Raw genomic sequence first — 17444 nt, 5'->3', positions numbered from 1 at the left:
TCATTGAAAACAGTATGCATGAGGCTTGGTACCATATTTCCTGTTCCTGTTGTGTTTTCACAATGTGGAGATTTTTCAGTGAGCCAGTTAAATGTTATGACATTTTTAGAATATTTTGGAGTAGATTCTGCGATTTAGTGTTCAATTAGAATAACAGAGTGATATCCGTAGTCTTAGGCAGTGATTATTTTCTGGGGGAAAAAAGACAAAAGTTTTAATATGCCCATCGTTTTTCATAACATGCATCTCACTTGGAATTAAGAATATTTTGATATACAAAATCTTGGTTTTAGGAAAAACATGACTTATGGGAGGAAAGAGAAGTATTAAGTGTTAAAAGCTCAATGCGGGGCTGGGGACGTGGCTAAAGCGTTAGCGCACTCACCTGGCATGTGCGGGGCCCTGGGTTTGATCCTCAGCATCACATAAAAATAAAATAAGATGTTGTGTCCACTGAAAACTAAAAAATAAACATTAAAAAATTCTCTCTCTCTCTTTAAAAAAAAAAAAAAGTTCAATGGAAACTCCAAAGCAAGTAAAGTAGTGGGATTGCAAGGAAGGCTTTGTGGAGGTGTTTGGGCTCCATGATGAAAGATGGATTGAATTTTTACCAGGTAGATGAAGTGCGGTGGAGTCCTGGCTAAATGGAGGAGCATAAGCAGGGGTAGAAGGCAAGAAATTGTACATCTTATACTGGGAGAAGCCTGTAGCTCTGCCTGGATAATGTGGTGGTTCAATTTTTGTGAATGTTTATTTTGTAAGATAGCAATCTAAGTTAGGAACAGTAGGTGTGAAGAAGAAAGAAGGAATGTGCAAGCCAGGCATGGTGGCACATGCCTGTAATCCCAATGGCTCAGGAGGCTAAGGCTTGAGGATTAAGAGTTCAAAGCCAGTTTCCGCAAGAGTGAGGCTCTAAGCGACTCAATGAGACCCTGTCTCTACATTATAAAATACAAAATACAGCTGGGGATGTGGCTCAGTAGTCAAGTGGCCCTGAGTTCAATCCCCAGTACCTCCACCTCTACCCCCCACAAAGAAGGAATGTGCATGGTTAAAGAAATGGAGTAACAGTGATGGGAGTATGCAGTGGCTGCTAATTGTTATATATGGCACAGTCTTGAATGATTTGCATTCATCTGATTTAGCCCCATGACATCATCTCCACTTGTAGACTGGGAAGTTGATGCTTAGTGATCTTAGGTAACTTGGTGAAGTTCACAGTAGAAACCAGATTTAAGCTCAAAGTCAGTCTGAATCAAGAATGTCAGGAGTCAACCAGAGGAACATGGGTAGGACCTGGAAGATAGTTGCTTTATTCTGTCTTAGTTCATTTTTGTGTCTCCTTTGGCACTTAGCAGACACCTGATCTGTGTTAAGTAAATGAATTAATAAAGAACAAGATAAAATTTATCCATTCTTTTTCTATTTCCTTCCTGTTTTAAATTGTGACCTCCTTTGATCTAGTTGACAAGGAAGTTCTTGTTTAGGTTGTCACTAATGTTGTTTATTCTTGAGCTTTATTCACAGAAATAACATGTCCAATAAATATCTGAGCAATTAAAGAAAGACTTTGAGTGTTGTAAAAAGGAAAAAAAAAAAAAAGAGAGAGAAAGAAATCATATTCAGGCATTATGAGACAGGGAAACTAGTTTGCCTTTCTTGTTCACAGTTGTATCCCCAAGGACTGTTGTGGTGATACCTACAATGCTAAATTATTTATAGGATATATCCCACAAAAATTATGAATAATCACATTATTGAAAATAGCTGCTGTGTCAGGAGGATATTTCCAGCTGGTGGCCATTCCTGCTTCCTCTCTTCATCACTCCCATAGCGTGTTGCTTGTGTGGTCAGCTTCCTGCTACATACCTTAGATAAATCAGCTTGTAAAGAGGAAAGGTTTCAGCCTTTGGCCAATTGGCCTCATGGCTTTAGGCCTGTGGTGGCACAGCACATCGCCGTGAGAGCAATCCGAAAAGAAGGTCATTCTCCTCAGGGTTGGGAAGAAAAGAGAGGAAGAGGAAGGGCCTGTGGTCCTACTATAGTCTTTGAGGACTTGCCCCCACTGACCTCAAGCCCTCCCACTAGGTCTTTCTTAAAGGTTCCCAGTTGTGCCGCAGGTGGGGAGTGTTGGCAGACCCTTATCTAAACATGCGATGTACAGAAGCAGCAGTCCAGTGTCCTCCACATGCATCTCTTCAGTCTTCTTTTTGTTTATCAAAGCTATATTTGTCATTCTGATTTTCCTCAGTTTTGGTTTAGAAGACATAGAACAGTTTGGAACTATAGCTGAAAAGCTGGCTTTATAGAAAATAAGAACTTTTGATATTGTGTGTCTTCTGAATATTGGTTTCATTGTTACCATAATGACAGTTTAATTTTCAGCTTTTACTTCTGAGTTGCAACTTTTAGAGACTAGAATTAAATATATTTGAAATGAAGTTTTAATTCTTTGGATATCTTTCTTGGCTTTGAGTTCTATGACTTATACTTTATATTATTTGGAGAGTTTTTTTTTGCATTTGTGGTGTGACTGTTGGGGTAATTAAAAATAGGGATCAGGGGCTGGGGATGTGGCTCAGGCGGTAGCACAATCACCTGGCATGCGTGCGGCCTGGGTTCAATCCTCAGCACCACATACAAACAAAGATGTTGTACCCGTTGATAACTAAATAATAAATATTTAAAAAAAATAGGGATCAATGGTAGAAGTATATGCATGAAAAGCTCCAAAAATCAGCAAAGTATTTTTATTATATATTTTACTGATTTAAATTGATTCACCACTTTTTTCTTCAGATTCTTTCCTAACTGCCTGTGGGTAGCAAATACAGCAATCTTTTGGGTGGTTTAAATTAATTTCCAAATCCAAGAGTTTCAAAAATATATTGTTTTATTTCAATGACATAAAAGTAGGCATGTGGAAAAACATGTATACCTCTCAGGGTCCCAGAGAAACATCTTCTACATAATAATTATAATTGAGTCTAATTTTCAGTTTAGTATAAACATCAAGGAAAAGTTAATGAGCTAACTGCATACCCAGCACCTTTCTTCCTGGAGTAAACCTGTAGAGAGGGGGATGGGTGAAGTTGCTCTCCAAGGAGCCCATTAGCTAATTGTGAAGCAATGATCCAAATAATTCAGTATAATTAAATTTAGCTCACAGATTATCCTCAAGTTTTCAGTTCCCTTTGAAGAAATCTGACATTTGATTCACATTTCTATTGTCTTTCATAAACACTTTATCACATGGATAAAGGTTATTAGCCCAATTATTTGAATTCATACCATTATTTTGTTTTTGCTATGATGAGGCTCCATCATAGCAAAAAAAAAATAATGGTATGAATTCTTTTGTTCTCATGGAGATGTACTGATATGATTCATTGCCTTGAAATGAAATGTGGGTAAATAGCAAGCTGTATTTAAGATGAGACCTTTGCTTTCCAAGGGTTTAAGAGCACTTTTCTTGAAGGCAAGGTGACTGACCCAAATTAGCTTTTGAATTTTTTAACAAAGCCCAAGAATTCCAAGTATTTGTTTAGCCTAAATATGCCTTATAGATAACACTTTTAAAAGTATTGAAATAGTACTTTATTTTTAAGACTTACATAGTTTAAGAATACTTGTGGATGAACATACATTATCTGGTATTGGAATTTGATTCTTTTTTTTACATTTTTTTATATTTGGAGATTTGCAAATGTCATCAGATATATATTTGAATAAAATTTATGGAAACAAAATGTCATCAAATCTTGGCTATTTAAACTTTGAACTAGCCTTGGGGTTCAGGTATTTTATATGTAAGCAGGATTATAGTATTGGGATATAATAGTGTATGAAGGAATTAAAAGACATTGAAATTAATAAATGCTGAAAATGGACCTCTTTCCTTCCCTCATCCCAACTGGAGCAGTGAAGTGTAGAATAATGTAGAAAGCATCCCTTTCTCTCCCCTGGCTGCTGTTGCACTGCGTGCCTCTTGCTTTCATCTCTGCTTCTCTGGCTATTTCTTTGTCATTCTGACGTCTTCTTAAAAGAGGGTGCTAAAATATAGAGCTGGCATTCCCCAGGTTTCTGTCTGAGGACCTTTTTTTCTCATTCTGTGCACCCTTTGAGGGGATTCTGTGTATACCTGCCTGGTTTCTGTTCTTGACTAAAAGGCTTAGGGGTCACTCCAGGTAAACTGGGCTAACTGGGATGCACAAAATAACCACACAAGAGGCAGAAATACCTTTTTCTTTGGGGTCGCTGTGACGGTTGGCTCCTCTGACCTTAAGGGTCCTCAGAGAGAGAGAGAGAGAGAGAGAGAGAGAGAGAGAGAGAGAGAGAGAGATGCATGCATGCATGCATGCATGGGCAGACCCCTTTTATTGAGGAGAAGCTATTCAAATGAGGCAAGATGTCAGGTTTCAGGGGGCTGAGTCTATCTTCATGATGTCCACTGTCAGCAGGTTGACTGACATCTAGGTAGGCTACACCCAAGCGCACAGTAAGATAAGGGGACACACAAAAGGTGTTTCCATGGAACATTCTATCCCAAACAGGGTAAGGGGTTATATTACAGAGGAACAGGTGAGCGTAGCTCCACCCATGGGGCTGTAGCAAGACACACCCATGCATGAGACACCTTCCCTGGAACCCAAGAAGGGTGGGAAAAACTCTGTCACATTTCTTCGACTGAGCTCCTCAGCATCCAGCCAGGGAGTGTGACTCAGTCACATGCAAGGTTGGTCTCCCACATATACCCATGACTTCAACTGTATGTTGCTTTCCAAGATTATATTATCAGCCCAGCTGCAAAACCAAATATTATAAATTTTTTTGTGTCTTTTCATGTGGACTTCACATAGATACTTAAACAAATTCAAAATTGAATTAATTCTCTTTTATTGAGAAACCTCCTTTTGAACTCCTAAGCTTCATATTCACTTAATCACAGTCTTGGAATAATAGGGATTCCTTGTCCTATTTGTATTTTAACCCAACATCCAGAAGGGAACCAAACTTTACCCATATACTTACCTCCTTTGGAAATCTCTTATTTCTCTTCTTTTCCTCCTTCACATTACATACCTTGTACCTTAAATCATCTTTTTTTCATCTTTTGAACTCTGTTAGTCTCCACTTTTCCCTCCAAATTATTAACTGATTGAGGATAGGTAAATTCAGTACATGAAGTATTTGTAGGTTTCTCTGTTCGTGTTGTTTCTTTTGGTTCTCTCTCTTTTGTTCTTTTCCTGTGTGTGTCTGTATGTGTGGTTATCTTTATGATGATGGCTGCTGTTTGTGTGCAAGGAGTGTTGTGTATGTGTGCACTGTCTATATATTAAATATTGGAGGTACAGAAATAAGAGAATTTTCTCCCTGAGAAGAATTGTGTTGCTTCTGCCTATTTTCTGTAGGCATTAGCAATCTGACCATTATCCGGGTTCAGAAATTAAGTTCTGAAATGCCTATGTGATGTGAACATGTGCTTTTGGTTTTACATTCATATTATAGCTATTGGTCCCAAATTATTTTAGGGAGGATAACCTATTGGATTCCATTCCCCTCTCCTAGTAATGTAGTATAGATTAAAGTTGAAATTTGTCACACAAATACTGGCAAGTCAAAAGCTGCTTTCATTCTCACTTTCTGGCACCCCTATTTTTTTTTTAAATTGTCCTCGTAATTACTTACTAACTAGTTAATTCATCTTTACTTTGAAAAAAATGTTTAAAAAGTATCTTACCCACTTCTTAAAAAAAGGTTTTTTTTCTAGTTGTAGATGGTTACAGTACTTTTATTTTATTTGTCTTTATGTGGTGCTGAGGATTGAACCCAGGGCCTCACACATGCTAGACAAGTGCTCTGAGCCACAACCCCAGCCCCTCACTTTGTTGTTTTAGTTTTTCAGTATAGGGATTGCTCTGAGTAACTGTCATTATTGCCAATCCGAAGCCTTAGCTATATTTAAGCAGCATTATAGTATTGGGATATATATAATAGTGTATGAATGAATTAAAAAACATTGAAATTAATAAATGATAAATGAATTTAGTCCATATCACAGGCTACCTTATGATAGGATGTTTTCCTTTATTCACGAGGGAAGCACACACTTTATGCTCACAAAAAAAACATAAAATAAACCATAAATTTAGACTTCGCTTGCCAGGTCTGGTGGTGCATGCCTATAATCCCTGTGACTCAGAAGACTGAGACAGGAGGATCACGAGTTCAAAGTCAGCCTCAGCAATTTACCGAGGCCCCTAAGAAACTTGGTGAGACCCAGTCTTAAAATGAAAAATAAAAAGGGCTGGGGATGTGGCTCAATAGTTAAGCGCCCCTGGGTTCAATCTCTGTTACCAAGAATAAACAAACAAACAAAATGTAGAAAAGAAAATGGGAGAGGTCCACCCCTGTAATCCTAGGTGAGTTGGTAAAAGTCTGAGGCCTCCTTGGTGGCATCTGAAGAGACCAGCCAAAGGGCAGTAAAGGCTGAAGATAAGGCTAAGGACTTTATTATAAAAGGAGCATCCCAAAGAAGACTGAATTCTCAGTCCCAGCAAGGTTCTATTGGTTTTAGACTTTTTAATTTTTTTATCTGTGATACTGTGAATCAAACCAGGGCCTTGCATATGTTAGACAAGTGCTCCACCACTGAGCTACTTCCCCAGGCCAGTTTTAGATTCATGCTGCTTCTTGTTCACAGAAATTGATGACTTTTAAGTGAAAGAACTTTGATTGTGCATAGGGGAGGAAGCGGGGAGAAGAGGCATGGGGGTAGGAAAGATGGTGGAATGAGATGGACATTATTACCCTAGGTACATGTATGACTGCACATGTGACGCAACGCTACATCATGTACAACCAGAGAAATGAAAAGTTGTGCTGCAGTTGTGTACAATGAATCAAAATGCATTCTGTCATATGTATCTAATTAAAATAAAATAATTAATTAATTTTAAAAAATAAAAAAAGAAATTGATGACTGTTATTATATTTTAAGAGTTAGGGTTTGTGAAATATTCTTCTAGAGTTTAATGCAATTTTTAGGTTAGGTTGGCTTATAACGGTTAAGTAAGGTGAAAGAAAAAGCAAAGACTTTATTTTTTTGGTACCAGGGATTGAACCCAGAGGTGCTTTACCACTGAGCCATATCCCCAGCCTTTATGTTATGTTCTTTTTGTTGATAAAAATAGCTTATTATGAAAACTGTTCTCCTGTATGGATTCCTTGAATTAATGCCAATATTGTCAGAACAATGAAGTGGAAGTAGCAGCAATTCTTTATCATGTAGATTGAGTTATTGCAACTGATCAGGTTTTTATCTTATACTTGCAAATATTATTCTTGCAGATTTGGTGATGGTGCACCTATTTAATAATAGTTACACTATTTATGGTTGGTAAAGAACACAGACCTAGGAGTCTTCTGAACTGTGTGTTTTGTCCTGAAGATGAAACTAATCATTTATGTGACTTTTCCGTATTACCTCTTTAGGCCTAGTTTCCTCATCAGTAAAGTGACATTGAGATTATGTCCATCTCCAAAATTCTGTTAATTCATAGACTTCAGAGAGTACATTGCTCTGTTTTATGCTCTTGGAAGGAAGCATAAAAGTCGGCATGATGCTTGCTATTTGTATACATCGTTCAGTGAGAGGACATTGGGCTCTTTGTGCATCACCCATTATATGAATAAAGAGTCAGAAGAAGAATTTATAATTATTTTTATGTGGAGCTGAGGATCGAACCTGGGTCCCACCCGTGCTAGGCGAGTGCTCTACTGCTGAGCCACAATCCCAGCCCAATCTGGGATGATTGTTAAGGAAACTACCACTCCTTGGGTGTTTTTTTAAAAAAAAAAACCTGAAAAACTGTTTATTTTCAAATTTATTCCTTATTTATTTATTTACAGAACATTAGCCCTGATTAAACCAGATGCAGTAACAAAGGCTGGAGAAATAATTGAAATAATAAACAAAGCTGGATTTACTATAACTAAACTTAAAATGATGATGCTTTCCAGGTAATTTTTTTTAAATCATTCTCAGTTATATAATGTCTGATTTCATTTGTTAAAAAAAACTTACCTATCTTTCCTTCCGTTGTCTAAAATTTAAAGAAAACTCTTCACTGAATGACAGAGTAGAATAGTAATTTTATCAGAATGAAAAAAATAAAACAGGTTATCAGATGCATAAATAATCATTTGAACTCTAAACAACTGGGAGTTGTCAGACAGTTCTTATGTAATGCTCTATTGTCTTCCACAGCCCTGTCTGCTTCTATGACATTAATGGTTGATAGTTACAATATGTTCTTAATACATAAGAATGACATACTGTATGTAAGTGATAGAAGAGGAAATGAATGTGATTATTATAGGTTTTCAATATTGATATATTTGGAAGTATTTGTATTTATCTCTTCTAAGTATATATAATGGGTAAATATGTCTGCTTACTACTGGGAACGCAATCCAATGTATCTAACCAGACATTTCCTAAGTAATTTGATGAAAATAAAACTTATTCTACTTAGCTTTATCAAAAAATAAAGTAACTCCAATCCCATGATAAAATGGTGTTTCTCCCTTGGGAATGGCAAGAAAAATATTCACAATGTCCAAGTAAAGAACAGAGAAATGGGACAACTTCTCCAAAGAAACTGAAAAACCACTGGGAAAAAGCGCAGTATCTTTCTATGACATTGGACACTTGTTTTTTTTTTCTTTTTTTATTTTCATACCCAGTAGGCAAAACAAAGACAGAAATATTCCAGAGGATGTAGAAGGGAGGTGGGGCATCTCTCGGGGCAGAGTTCCGTTTCCCTGGGGTCATATTCTCATTGGCTGAGTGTGACACAGAAGGGGCCTGTGAGTGGCAGTTAGGCAGAGCTGGCTCCAGTATTCTGTAATTTCATCAGTTCTTTTCTTTGGTTTTAATCTTTTCTTTGGTTTTGGTGCCTTCTTTTTCCTTCAAAAAATCATTGGTTCCTGAATTTCTATTCTGTGGGTCACTTGCATTTTCATCTCTGAAAACAGGGACAACAGGAAACAGTGAACATTCAACCCAGCTTCAATAGGTGTGATCCTGGAAATGCTGACAAAGTGCCCTTAGTTTTACGTCAACAGTGACATGTTTAAATTTGAAAGTTTTCTCCTATATGAAATCTCCCTGTTTCCATGTTATGTAGAGGCAGAGGCTTTAGAGCAGTGTCTATGGCCAGATTGCTTATAGCTATGGCACTTTCTATGCATGTGACTCTGAACATTCTATCTCGGTACTTGTTTTTTCATCTGAAGAATGAGGATCATGATAGTATGTATAGCTTAACGTGCTACAAGGGCTACATGCATTTAATGTGTCTACCTCCAGTGTTTTCATAGCATGGTGTCAAATGTCCCATGATAGGGATGCTGCTTGTTTATCACAAAAGCCTTGTAGCACATTAAAAAAAAAAAAAAAAAATCAACACTTTAGGAACACCACATAGTATAAATTTGTAGAGTTTTTTTGGAACCTTGAAATTTGTTAATTCCATCTGTGCATTATAAAACTCTTCAGCCTTTGGAAGGACACAAATGTGAGCCCTTCTAATTATTGTCTACACAAATATTTGTTCCTTTGTTGTCCCTTTTCCCTTAGTCAGGTGATCATTATCTGTTATCAGACCCTTTATACTGGTCCTTCTGGAAGCCAAGTTTCATTGTAAACAAACATTCTTGTGTCCACAGTGTCATAATAGAGAGCTTCCAAGTCGTGCTTTCACCTTTCCTTTAGTTGGAGTCTGACTCTTCTCCAAGGGCTTCCATTTCCTGTTAGCCCTTTTGTGTAGGCTGTTCACTCTTGAATATTCCTGTGTCATAAGGTCATGATGTAGCATCAATACTTTATCTCCCTCTGAAAATCTCCACGCTTTCACAGAACAGCTCCTTCTTGGAAGGACATGCCATACATTGTCCTCATTTCCATTCTTCAGGTCACAAACCCCACATTTATTCAGTATTTGGACATTTGGCTTATAATCTTTGTCTCTGTTGGTAGGGATGACTTCAAGATTTCTGTGAGTGATCATCAAGGTGGTTGGATTTCCCCATCTCAATGACTGCCACCATCTTTTCAGTGACCTACTTCCATGGCTACATCTTTTTCTTAAAGCATGTCCTGTGCATATCCTTTTCTCTGTACTTTCCCTGGGTAGTCCCATCCATGTTCATGTCCATGTCCATGTCCATATAATCACCTGCTACTTATTTATAGGTGAAATGCAGGTATATCTCTAGCTCTGACTTTTCTCTATTACCATCAATCTGAAAATGATCCTGGATTCAATCTGATTACCCCCCATTTCTCACATCTACCTGATATTTAAGTCTTTTTACTTCTGATTTCTGTACATCTTTGAGAGCCTTTCCTTCCTTACAATTCCCATTGCAGCTTAGCATAGGATCCTGCTCAACTTGTAAAAGCATTTAAATATATTACTGGCCAATTTGCCTACTTCTAAAGTTAATGTTCTTTAATGACTCTTGATAGGTTACTCCTTACCCAAGATTGCTTCCTTCTACTCTGGATATTGCCAATAGAGTGAGGCTTATCAGTAGAATGGAAATCTGAGCACATCTCCATCCTCTTAAACCTACAGTGGTTTCCCATTGTCTGCTGGAGAAAACAGGCTAGCTCTTTGGGGGAGTACATAACACCCTTATTCATCTGACTTAACCTATTTTAGTAGGCTCACCTCTTGCCACTTCTTAGGTTTCAATTACTTGAATATGCCTTGGCTCTTACCTTAGTGCCGTGATATCACTTAGCAGTGCGTTTATCAGAATAGATAATATGGTTAAGTGACACATGACAGTGTGCCTTTTTCTTTCTTTTTTTTTATGACAAGGGTATCAAGGATAGGAAGGGAATTACAAAGTTACAGTGCTATTTTTTAAAAAAAATTTATTGAGTTTTTGTTATATATATATGACAATAGAGTATATTTGACATATTATACATACATGGAGTGTAACTTCCCATTCTTGTAGTTAATTGCACATGACATAGAGTTTCACCAGTCATGTATTATATATGAACATAGGAAAGTTCTGTCTGATTCATTCAACTGTCTTTCTTATTCCCATCCCTTCTCCCTTCCCTTCATTCCCCTTTGTCTAATCCAATGGACTTCTATTCTTACCTACTCTCGCTGCCCCCTACTTATTGTGTGTTAGTATCCACATATCATACAGAATATTGGACCTTTAGTTTTTTGAAATTGGCTTATTTCACTTAGCATGATAGTCTCCAGTTCCATCCATTTACCAGTATAATATCATTCTTTGTGGCTGAGTAGTTCCATTGTGTATATATACCATATTTTCTTTATCCATTCCTCTGTTGAAGGGCACCTAGGTTGGTTCCATAGCTTAGCTACAGTGAATTGAGCTGCTATAAACATTTATGTTGCTGCATCACTGTAGTATGCTGATTTTAAGTCCTTCGGGTATATACAAACGAGTGGGAAAACTGGGTCAAATGGTGGTTCCATTCCAAGATTTCTGAGGAATCTCCATACTGCTTTCCAGAGTGGTTGCACAAATTTGCAGTCCCACCAGCAATGTATGAGTGTACCTTTTCTCCTACATCCTTGCCAACATTTATTGTTACTTGTACTCTTAATAATCACCATGGAATCACAGTGTAGCTTTAATTTGCTTTTCTCTAATTGCTAGAGTTGTTCAATAATTTTTCATATATTTGTTGGTCATTCGTATTTCTTCTTCTGTAAAGTGCCTGGTCAGTTCCTTTGCCCATTAATCAATTGGGTTATTTGCTTTTTTTGGTGTGAAGCAGCAGGCAGATCAGAAGAAAGAACTAACAAAGGGTTGGGTGGTGAAGATGCTAAACCCTTTCTGTCATTTTATGATGAAAAAGCTTTCTGGTGCCCTCTTGAATTATTGCCTCTCATCTGTTATTCACTAAAACAGATGAAGTGATGTGGTCTCTATTGAAAAGTAACACATCAAAAAATACCTCATTGGCCTATTACAAAATGAATTTGCACATATATGTTATGTCAGTTCCACACACACATACTCAAATACTCCCTCTGGCTGTGGAGACATTATAAAAATATACTACACAAGTACAGAGAATAACAATACATGAGGAGGGGGAAAAACTCACATGTTTCCAGAGCCCACTACATGCCCACCTCATGACTAAATTATTTATTCCACAACAATATATTGTACTAGATATGACCACCTTCATTTTACATATGAGAAGAACAAGTTTAGCATGGTGAGGTCAAAGAACAATTAGGGAAAGATAGGAAGATCTGAACCCAAGTCTCTGATTGCTTATGCTCTTTCTACCACTAACTGAAAATAACAACAAAAATCCAGACAGTAAAGAGTTCATAAAAATGTGACATGCATATATCATACAGCTGCTTAAAATGGGGTAAAATTGATATCTGAAAAACTCACACAAGAAGTAAATCAGAAGAAGCAGTAGAAGAGTACTAAAATGATGAATTCCAAACCTTTCAACACACACACAAACTTAACTACTACCAGGGAAAAGAACAACCACTATCTTTAATATAAGTGAAAAGGACTCCTTTAAGTCTTTTTCTCTTCCAGCATCTAAAATTGAAGCCAGAATGAGAGTGTGTGAATTTTCCTCCTTATTCTTATCTAATTCCTCCCGTATACAGCTTAGAAGGAGATAGATATTAGCAAGTGCATCACCATCTATAAGAGTTTTATATTGGTTTTATGAAGAAACTCACCATTATTTCACAAGGATTTGTAAATTAATTTTTATTGGTTTTTCTTAATCTTCTTTAAAAATCTTGTCACATCAAAGGTGCCATAGAAAAGGTAGCCTCTTCAGCAAATGGTGCCAGGAAAAGTAGAAATTTATATGGAGCAGAATAAAATTTAACCCCTCTCTCTTACTCTGCCCAAAACTCAACTCAAAGTGGATCAAGGACCTCGGCATCAACCAGAGACCCTGTGTCTACTAGAAGAAAAAGTGGGCCCAACTCTGTATCATGTCAGCTTAGAAACCGACTTCTGCAACAAGACTCCTAAAGTAAAGAAGTAAATAAAAAATCAGTAACTGCAATGATATCAAACTAAAAAGCTTCTTCACAGCCTTCATATTGTATGCTGGTTAGGACGCCAGTCTATTAGCTTGCTTTAATAGTGTGATGGGGTCCCTAACTTAGCTGAGGAACATGGACAAGTTGTCTTTGATTTCAGCTTCATCCCAACATGAGTAGTACCTCTTGTATTCATTTTAATTTTACATCTTAACATAGAAATGACTCATTCTTGCAAAATATTTAAAAGGAGGGGAATTTAACAGACTATTTGGTAAAACATCATTAATTAATTCACACACTGAGATATATATATTTAGAGGTTTTCATCTTTTTTAAAGATAAGCTAAAATAATAGTTTTCTTACATAATTCTCAACTGTTGTCATTTTGATTATTTTATAGGAAAGAAGCAACTGATTTTCATGTAGACCACCAGTCAAGGCCGTTTTATAAGTAGGTATTTAATTTGAGACTAGTGGTTCATAATGGAGAATATCTTGGAAAACTAAAGTTATACATGTATGGGTATGGGAGAGTTCTACTAGGGATTGAACCCAGGGTGCTCTGCCACTTGAGTTATGTTCCCCAACTCTTTTGCTTATATTATTTATTTATTTACTTATTTATTTTTAAATAGATGGACACAATACCTGTATTTTACTTATTTATTTATTCATTTTTATGTGATGCTGAGGCTTAAACCCAGTGCCTCACATGTGCTAGGCAAGCATCAACCACTGAGCTACACCCCTAGTACTTATTTTTTTATTTTGAGACAGGATCTCATTTAGTTGCTCAATCTGGCCTTGAACTTGCAATCTTCCTGCCTCACTCAGCCTCCCTAGTTGCTCGAATTACAGGCATATACCTCTGTACCTGGCAAGAATCATATTTTATAATTTAAAATTTTGTTTCATGAGAATAAGCTGTCAAAAGGACCAAAATTACATCTTGACAACTGCACAGAGTTCTTTTCTAAGAATTATTTTCTTTTATTAGATAACAATTTTTTGTCTCAGGCCAGGCATAGTGGTACACATCTGTAATCTCAGCTACTTGGGAGGTTGAAACTGGAGGACTGAAAGTTCAAAACCAGCCTGGACATCTTAAGAGAGACCTTGTCTTAAAATTAAAAAGGACTGTGGATACAGCTTGGTGATATAGTGCTTGCCTAGCATGTGGGAGGACCTGGGTTTAATCCCAGTACCATAAAAAAAGAATTCTATATGTTCATCATTAAGTAGCTGAAACTTTAATCTGAAGGAGATGATTTAAGTTACGAGAAGCATAGCTTTCTTGAGTGAGTTACAAATTTAGTAACGATTATATTGATGGAAATTTTTGTTGTGCTTTTAAAGTCTCTTACTGTGGTCGTCTTGTATGTATAAAATATTCATAGAACCCTTATATTTGAACTTAAATAATTTGATATATATTTTATTTCTTGAAAAATGGCAACTAATATATATTAGAAACAATCTGTATCCTGAATGTTTGCTATATAATTAAGTTTAAGTGAAAATGGTACACACTTAATTATTGACATACAAAGGAATGCTTACTTTCTAATAAGGATAAATGTTATTTTACTCAAACTGCTACAACAGACATGCCATTTGGTATCCTACACAGAGTAGTATTTTTAAAGCTTTTTACAAGAAAATTACTGTTACAGATTTTTAAAAATATTTTTATTGGTACATATTAATTATACCAAAGAGTGGGTTTCATTGTGGCATATTTGTACATGTATTTAACCTAATTTGATCAATTTTACTCCCTAGTACCACCCTTTGCCCTCTCCTGCTCCTTCTTCCTGACCCTCATGCTGTACCCTATGTCCCCCTTCTATCTTCATGAGACCCTTTTTTCTTTAAATTCCACATGTGAGAGAGAACATGAGACTCTTATCTTTCTGATTTTAGCTTATTTCACTTAACATAATTCTCTCTGGCTCTGTCCATTTTCCTGTGAATGTCATGATTTCATTCTTTATGGCTGATAAAAACTCCATTGTGTGTGTGTGTGTGTGTGTGTGTGTGTGTGTTTATGTGTGTGTGTGAGTACATACCACATTTTATTTATCCATTAATCTATCGATAGACACCTAAGATGGTTCCATAATTTGGCAATTGTGATTGCTATAAGCATGGCAGTGTATGTATCTCTAAAGTTTCTAACTCTTTTCTTACAGATTATTTTAAATCAAGCCTTATAAAATTTTCCCAAGTCTTGTTTTCTAGCAGATTTGTAGAAATTATTCTTATAGGTTCTTTTATTTCACTTTGTATCAGTGGATTACAAATCCTAGTTTAATGTCTTATATGTAATTAATATGCAGTAAAGTTTATTAAATGAATGAATTAACTAGTTGCCTAGTATTGGGAAATATGTAATTAAAGAATATCAGCAGTAACTAGATATCACTTCATGAAGCAATATCTTATGATATACTCTTCTCTATGTTATTACATGATAAACTTATATTCTTAGAATTCTGCATTAACAGGACTTTAGATCATCAATTTCTTGTGGGAGGAATCTTATAGTATATATTCTGATATGCAGTAGGGTATCATCAAATGCTTATTGAATGAATAAACATGGGTGTGCTACCTCTATTTGGGCTCCTTAGATCTAATGGTTGGTTTGCAGGGGTTTTGGGGGGTAGGTAAGGGCTAGCAAAGTATGTGCTAGTGGGTCCCATGGTCTTCTTAGAGTGGAGGGTGACTATCACTTCATACATGCTATTTCTTAGAAATAGTCTTTAAAATGAATTGGAGTGGTGAAGTACTGAGGGAGTTAGATGGGTAACATGGGAGTGTATGTACCTCTAAATTAGACAGGTTACATGGTACGTGAAGGAAGGAATTGTGTAAAACAGTCCTAAGTTAATAGGCACAAGGACTGTTACTCTCTGTTCCTCCCTCACAGTCCTGTTCTCTCTCTGATTTGGATGAGAGAGAAACATGGGCTCACCCTAAAAGCATGCTTCTGTCTGCTTACCGCAGTAGCGAGGATACTTACTCCTTTCACAGTTAACCTTGTCACTGCTGTGTTTGTACATGTGGAAGTGGAAATATAAAATGCGTTACTTTTTTTATTCCCTGGGGGATGGTGATTCATTACTAGATTTTTAATCAAGAACCTCTGTGTATGCTTTAATAATTTAATATAGGAAACTCAGTAGCTTTTGTATAATAAATATATATTTCTTGAAGACCCATTGACACCCTTTTTCTTTATCACTAAACCAAGTCAATGTTTATTTATAGAGAGTTCTTCATCACTCTTTGAATTCTGATAGTTCTGTGTACACACACACACACACACACACACACAGTCAATGAAATGGTCTTAATCCAATAAAAGTGATTTTTTTTGCTAAAACTAATTGATTTGACATTACTCCTATATTGACTTTTAGTGAATTGGGCTATTTCAAGACACTTAGTTTATGAAAACCTTATTCTGCTCATATAAAGCTCATTACTCCCAACAGTAGTTCTGAGATTTTAATATTCTTGTCTGTGTTGAAATATTCAGATTTAAATATATCTATGTGGTTAAGAGAGAAGTCTTAAGTTGGCAAAAGCAAACCAATCTTTTCCCTGTTTTATAGTGAGATGATCCAGTTTATTACAAGTGGTCCTGTTATTGCTATGGAGCTTTTAAGAGATGATGCAATATGTGAATGGAAAAGACTGCTTGGACCTGCAAACTCTGGGGTGGCTCGTACAGATGCTCCTGGAAGCATTAGAGCCCTTTTTGGAACAGATGGCATAAGAAATGCAGCTCATGGCCCAGATTCTTTTGCTTCTGCTGCCAGAGTAAGGTTTTAAAAAATATTTTAATGGTTAGTTTTGTGAAATGTTTTATATCAAAGTAAAGCATGTCTGCCATTGGTGATTCAGGATGGCTGTATACAGCTGATCTGGTACTGAGAACACCTTTGACATTGGGTCAAAAGATGTGTCAGTGATGTTTCCTTTGTGAACTGGTGGCCTGGTCATTCTCAAGATGATGCAATTAAGACTTGTATTTCTTATTCTAAAGACTTAAATTACTGAGACTCACAGTGTTAAATCTCTTGGATTCATGTATGAATACTAATTCATGGGAAGTAGATATTCAAAAAGAAGGTAGCATTTGATTCAGCCTTTCTTTGATTAAGACTCAACAGTAGGAATCAAGGAAAAATACTGTGGCTGGAAAATGCAGCATGTATGAAGAAATAAGAACCACAGCTCTTAACAACAAATCGAAAACATATATGTGGCCCCAGCAGCTTCCCCTTGACCTTGAGCTCCTGTTAGAAACTGTCTATAATTTTTTTTCTTTT

General features: G+C 36.5%; 1 protein-coding gene across 7 annotated transcripts in view; it reads left to right on the top strand.

Moving 5' to 3' along the window:
- Nucleotides 1-17444, top strand: part of Nme7 (NME/NM23 family member 7) — a 165751-nt gene that overhangs the window by 32240 nt on the left and 116067 nt on the right. For 5 of the 7 annotated variants that reach the window (XM_078022274.1, XM_021722680.3, XM_021722682.3 and 2 more), the window contains 3 exons: nt 7912-8022; nt 13505-13555; nt 16725-16932. In XM_078022274.1, coding sequence (XP_077878400.1) covers nt 7912-8022; nt 13505-13555; nt 16725-16932 — 370 coding nt within the window. The remainder of the gene's footprint in view (nt 1-7911; nt 8023-13504; nt 13556-16724; nt 16933-17444) is intronic. The other 2 variants (XM_078022275.1, XM_078022276.1) reach the window with 2 other exon arrangements.

Source organism: Ictidomys tridecemlineatus, chromosome 10 (assembly GCF_052094955.1).
Source record: "Ictidomys tridecemlineatus isolate mIctTri1 chromosome 10, mIctTri1.hap1, whole genome shotgun sequence".
Lineage (NCBI taxonomy): Eukaryota > Metazoa > Chordata > Mammalia > Rodentia > Sciuridae > Ictidomys > Ictidomys tridecemlineatus.
This window is presented reverse-complemented; position numbering and strand designations above follow the sequence as displayed.